This window comes from Neophocaena asiaeorientalis, unplaced genomic scaffold (assembly GCF_003031525.2).
Source record: "Neophocaena asiaeorientalis asiaeorientalis breed wild unplaced genomic scaffold, Neophocaena_asiaeorientalis_V1.1 scaffold114, whole genome shotgun sequence".
In the NCBI taxonomy this organism is placed as follows: domain Eukaryota; kingdom Metazoa; phylum Chordata; class Mammalia; order Artiodactyla; family Phocoenidae; genus Neophocaena; species Neophocaena asiaeorientalis.
The window spans coordinates 7,321,727-7,327,859 of record NW_020173116.1 but is presented as its reverse complement, the minus strand read 5'-3'; the positions used below and the strand labels follow the sequence as shown (position 1 = coordinate 7,327,859).

The window sequence follows — 6,133 nt, the reverse complement described above, 5'->3', positions numbered from 1 at the left end:
TGTTGGCCCGAGGCAGGTGGAGCAGGTGGCTTTGCTTCTGGGAACGGGCTATCCCCACCGCACACGATGGGCTCAAGGGCCCGGCCTCTAAGGCTGGGGAGGGGAGTAGGCACTTTATCTCGCCGGTAGGGGGCGTCCGAGACACTCTTAGCAGCGTGTGTCTTCGTGGAAGCTGCAGGTCGTATAAAGATAGTCTCATACAGGGTGAGCTTGAGAGGAGGAGAAAGGTGGAGAGAAGTCTTAGGGGGCGATGGCGGGCCACCACCAGGTCCCTGTGCTTGCACATCAGCTGGTGCAGGTCTGGAACCCTCCCAGGGCACGGAGGAGACAGGGATCAGGGATCAGTGGCGGGGGTGGGGAGATGCACATCTGGCTGTAGTTTTGGACCCCTAGGCTCAGGTAGGTTGTACATTTCCAGAAAGCCCCTATCACCTACCCTTCCTCCCCTGGCCCTCTTCCCACATCGCCAAGTATTTTTTCAGGCTTTGAGATGAACTTCATCAAATCTCGGAGCAGCAACATGTTGGTGCCCTATGACTACTCGTCAGTGATGCACTATGGGAGGTGAGGACCCCCTTTCCTTGCTTCCTTCCCTCTGCGCTGCCATGCCAGCTCCTGCCGTGGTCTGGACTCAGGCCCCTGCCTGCTTGGGTTTCAGGCTCGCCTTCAGCCGGCGCGGGATGCCCACCATCACGCCGCTCTGGGCCCCCAGTGTCCAAATTGGCCAGCGATGGAACCTGAGCGCCTCTGACATCGCACGGGTCCTCAAGTTTTATGATTGCAGCCCGCTTGGCCGTGATCCCCGTGCAAAAGGTGAGTGACAGGGGACAGAGTGATTTGGGGAGCCAAAGGAGGCTCCTGTGTTGAGGTGGTGTGAGCGAGGGTCGGGTGCTAGGAGGTGAGGCTGTAGAGGTGAGCACGGGGAGATCACCAGGGCCTCACCGCAGGAGATGCAGAAAACGCACGTGAAAAAATTAACCCTCACTGGTGATTATAAAACTGTTAGATATAGGAATAGAGGTCACTTTTTAAAGTTTAACGTACCTACCAAAAACCCAGAGCAAAACTCATTTTTAATGTCAAAACATTAAAATTGGGACCAAGACAAGTTTTTCCATTATTGTCCCATCTCTTCAACAATGTAGTGAAAGTCTTAGCCATTGTGGTACGACAAAATTAAAAGTCTGAGGTTTGGGAAGGAAGCAAAAATTGCCACTATTCATAGATGACTACATTGAAAGTAGCAATCTATAAACAAATTACTAGAACTAATAAGAATTTTAAAAAGTAAATATAATCAATATATAGAAATCAGTTTTATTTCTGTATATCAATAGTTAGGAAACAGAATTCTTAAAGATACCATTATAATAGTGAAGATAAAGTTCTAAGGAGTAAATCTGACAGAAGCTATATAAAACTTTATGGAAAAAAACCTTATTACAATCGTTAAAGAATACTTAAGTAAATACAGAGATGTATCATATTAAAAGGAAGACAATAGAAAAATGTAATTCTCTACTGATCTACAGACTCAATAAATTCCCGCTGAAAATCCCAATAAGTTTGGAGATCTTGACAAGTGAGTCTAAAATCTGTATTAAAAATGCAAAAGGCCAATAATAGCCCAGACACTCCTGAAGACATAAAAGTGGAGGGACTGCCCTAGCAGACATGAAGTTACGTAGATTATAAAATGTCTTTATATATATATATATATATAGCATATAAATATATAAATGCATATATTCATATATGTACACAGAATGTATATAAAATACCTTTATATAAACGTGTAGCATTGGTACAAGGGTAGATAATTGCCCACTTGCATTGGCAGGCAGATTCTTAACCACTGCACCACCAGGGAAGTCCCTAGTTATTCACTTAAAAAAATGAATTTCTAATTCATCATGCACAGAAATTCTAGTTGTATACAAGACTTCCATGTAAACCAAAAAAAACTCTAAAACTTTTTAGAAGAAAATATAGTAAAATGTCTTCATGACCTTGGAATAGGTAAGGACTCTTTAAAAATAAGACAGGCAACATGAGACAAAGCTGGAAAAATTAAAAAATCCAACTACATTGATCATAATAAATACTATTTATTAAAAGACATAAAAGTGAAAATACAAGATACAGATCAGAAGAGAATTATTGTAACTAATTGTACTCAAAGTATATTAAAAAAAACTTTTAGAACTTAGTAAGAAGAAACCCCACAAAGTAGAAAAGGCGAGAGACTTAACAAGCAATTCACAGAAGAAACCGAATTGGGAAACCCAAGATATTCAACATCATTAATAATTGGGGAAATGCAAATAAAGACCACAGTACCTTTTTATACCCCCAAATTGGTAGAAATTTAAATGTCAGATACGACCAAATACTAAGAAGAATATGAAGCAGTGATAACATTCGTACTCTGCTATAGGAGTGTAAATTGCTACAACCACTTTGGGAAACAATCTGATATCTTATGAAGCTGAAGTGTATACACCCCATGACCCTACTCCTAGGTCTTGTTGCATGTGTGTGCCCCCAACTCCAGCCATAGGCAATCACTAATCTACATTCTGTTTCTATAGTTTTGCCTACTCTGGACATTTCATATAAATGGAATCATACAGTATGTGGTCTTTTGTGACTGGCTTCTTCACTTAGCATCGTGTTTTCAAGGTTCGTCCATGTTACCGTGTGTATCAGTACAGTTGACCCTTGATCGACGTGAGTTAGGGGTGCTGACCCTCCGTGCAGTCAGATCTGCCTATAACTTTACAGTCAGTCCTCCGCATCCTTGGATACACCAACCATGTATCGTGTAGTACTGTGAATATTTTACTGGAAAAAAAAAAAATTCACGTATAAGTGGACCCATGCAGTTCACAGCTGTGTTGTTCAAGGGTCAACTATACTTCATTCATTTTTGTTGTTGAATGATATACCACATTTTGTTTATCCATTTATCAAAGGATCTTTGGGTTATTTCTACTTTTAGGCTATTATGAATAATGGTACTGTGAACATTCATGTGTCAGATTTTATGTGGACATATATATATATTTTTTAGATGTTGGGGGTAGGAGTTTATTAATTTATTTATTTTTGCTACGTTGGGTCTTGGTTTCTGTGCGAAGGCTTTCTTTAGTTGTGGCAAGCGGGGGCCACTCTTCATCGTGGTGCAGGAGCCTCTCACTGTCGCGGCCTCTCGTGCTGTGGAGCACAGGCTCCAGACGCGCAGGCTCAGTAGTTGTGGCTCACGGGCCTAGTTGCTCCACTGCATGTGGGATCCTCCCAGGCCAGGGCTCAAACCCGTGTCCCCTGCATTAGCAGGCAGATTCTCAACCACTGCGCAACAGGGAAGCCCCGGGCATATATTTTCTTTTCCTTTGGATATATACTTAGGAGTGGAATTTCTGGGTCCTTTGGTGACTCCATATTTAACTGCTAAATTGTTTTCCAAATTGGCTGCACTATTTTTCATTTCTACTGGCAATGTATGAAGGTTCCACTTTCTGCAAGCCCGTGTCAACACTTATTTTTCTGATTATAACCACCGCAAGTGGGTGTGAAGTGATATCTCATTGTAGTTTTTTTTTTTATATTTATTTATTTATTTGGCTGTGCTAGGTGTTCGTTGCAGCACGGGGGATCTTCGCTGCTGTGTGTGGGCTCTTTTTATTTGCGGTGTGCGGGCTCTTAGTTGTGGCATGCGGGATCTAGTTCCCTGACCAGGGATCGAATCTGGGCCCCTTGCATTGGGAGCACAGTCTTAACCACTGGACCACCAAGGACGTCCCTCATTGTAGCTTTGATTTGCATTTCCCTAATGACTTTGAACATCTCTTTATGTGCTTATCGGTCATCTGTATATTTTTGGAAAAATGTTCAAGTCTTTTGCCCGTTTTTCAGTTGGGTTGTCTTTTACTGGTGAGTTGTAGGAATTCTTTATATATTCCAGATACATGTTCCTTATCAGATATATCATTTGGAAATATTTCCTCACATGTTATAGTTTAACTTTCTAGATGGTGTCCTTTGAACATAGACATTTAAAATTTTGATGTGAAGTCCAACTCATCTATTCTTTTATCACTGTATTTTTGGTGTCATATCTAAGGACTTGCCTAACTCGAGGTCATGTAGATTTAATCCTATGTATTTTGCATGTGACTATCTAGTTCCAGCACCATTTTGTAGACCATTCTTTCCTATATATAATCCCAAATATTACATACCTTTTTAAAAATAAAAGGAGACGTGGCAAGAGCTTCGTGGGTAACTATTTGAGGCTTGACTAACATGAGGAACAGAACTGAGAGGTGGCTAGAAGGGGTCATGGGTCAATGGAAAGTTTATCAAGATGGTGGACACACAGCAAGTTTGGATACTGAAATAATGACCCAGTGGAGAAGGGGGAATGGATTGGGGTGGGGAAGAAAAATATCTAGAACATTCAGGGAGGAGTTGCTCTCATTGGGAGCTGGGGAACTTCCTTGGACCTAATGGAAGGAAGAAGATGGGAACAGATCCGAGTTCACGTGCAGATCCTGATGTGCAGGTGAGGGGCTCCGTCCCAGGCTTTGGCGGCATAAAGAGTGAGGTGAGGTTTCCAGCCGAGAGGCTGGGGAGAAGAGGATGGATGCGAAGGAAAAGGTGTGAAGCTGCTGACTGGAGAGCAGGAGAGGAAGCCCGTGAGAGACACATGGCAGGGCCACGGGTGGTGCTGGGCTGCTGGTGGAGGCGTGGTGTAGGTTAGTCACCTGGTCCTCTAGGACTGGGGTGTTGTGGGCAGTTCTGACAGAGGGGGAGGTGCCTGGGGATGTCTCCAAGGGAGGGGCTGCACCGAGGGCTGTGGAACCCATGCCAGGTGAGGAGAGGGGTTTGGAAGTAAGGAGGCTGTGGGGCAAGAAGAAGGGGTTTGGGGGCTCAGCGGGGCTGAAGGATCGTGATAGTGAAGCGAGTGGGCTGGAAGTAAAGGAGGCGGCCGTCAGAGGGTGGGCAGCCAGGACCCGTGACTTTAGCGGGTGTGATCTTGGCAGGTCCAGGCAGGGACTGGGCTGTGAAGTCACTGGTTGAAGCATGTCAGCTCAGATTGGTCAGTGTCCTTGCATGGAAGGTATGGCTCATCGGGAAGCCTTTGGTGGGTGGGCAGGAGTGACAGGGATGAGGGTGGTGCTGAAGGCGGGCTGGGGCCGATGGCCGGATAACTTGGGCCTGAAATGAAGAGTCTTACAAAGCAGCCGGTGGCAACCAGCTGTGGTCCGGGAGGGGCAGTGAAGGGCCAGCAACACCCACCCCACTGAGCACACGGGCCTGGTCGTGCTCACGTGTGTCCTGCTGACGCCCTGGGTTTGGGCATAGCTGCAAGTGTAGGAAAAGTTCTGGAATAGGCCTCGGATATGGGTGAGAGGTGAGGTGTTGCCCTGTACAGAGCAGCCCCGGGTGGTCTGGGTGATGGGCTGCAATGCTAGATCTGGGGTTTGACCATCAGAGCAGCCGGGGGTGTGGGTGGGAGGTCATGGAAGATCCCAGTGGCCTGACCTTCTGCTGGTGACCTCTGGGACCAAGCAGGGAGGGAATGGGATGGCTCTGTGGTCCTTGTCTCTAAGGGGGAGTTGGGAGTTAGGGTCTCAAAGGCATTGGGCAGTAGCATAGCAGGAGCGTGGCGGGTCATCGCATCCCGTGAGCTGAGTTCTAGGTCACTGTGAATGAGGCTGAAGGGGGCTCTGGCTCTCGCAGCTGCCATACACTGTCCCTCTGTGATTCTGGGACGTAACCTATCTTTCCTCCTCTAGGGCTCCAGACCCACAGCGATGGTAGGAGCCCCACTCCCACGTCTAGACCGTACCTGCAGCAGCTCCTAAAGGCACTGTTGGCAGAATCCAGGAGCCCTGGCCCCGAGGGTTTCGGGGCTGAAGAGAGCCCACGTGTGTGGAAGCCCCCAGCCCTGAGGAGTTCTGGTGTGGAGGCCTCTGCAAGGCCCCCTCAGCCCCTAGCTTCTTCCCTAAGGTCAAGGCCTGGAGCAGTGGTTCCTGGCATTGCCATGGAGCAGTCCTGGCAGGCCCAAGTGCCCGCTGTACCCCCAGACCCATCTCTAGAAGCAGAAGACCAGCCAGCAGTCGTCTAG

At 46.6% G+C, this 6,133-nt stretch overlaps 1 protein-coding gene across 1 annotated transcript in view; it reads left to right on the top strand.

The window, feature by feature from the left end:
* Positions 1-6,133, top strand: part of ASTL (astacin like metalloendopeptidase) — a 14,371-nt gene extending 8,238 nt beyond the window's left edge. Inside the window, exons 7-9 of the mRNA XM_024743964.1 lie at positions 483-564; positions 659-813; positions 5,802-6,133. Of these exons, the coding sequence (XP_024599732.1) occupies positions 483-564; positions 659-813; positions 5,802-6,133 (569 nt within the window). The remainder of the gene's footprint in view (positions 1-482; positions 565-658; positions 814-5,801) is intronic.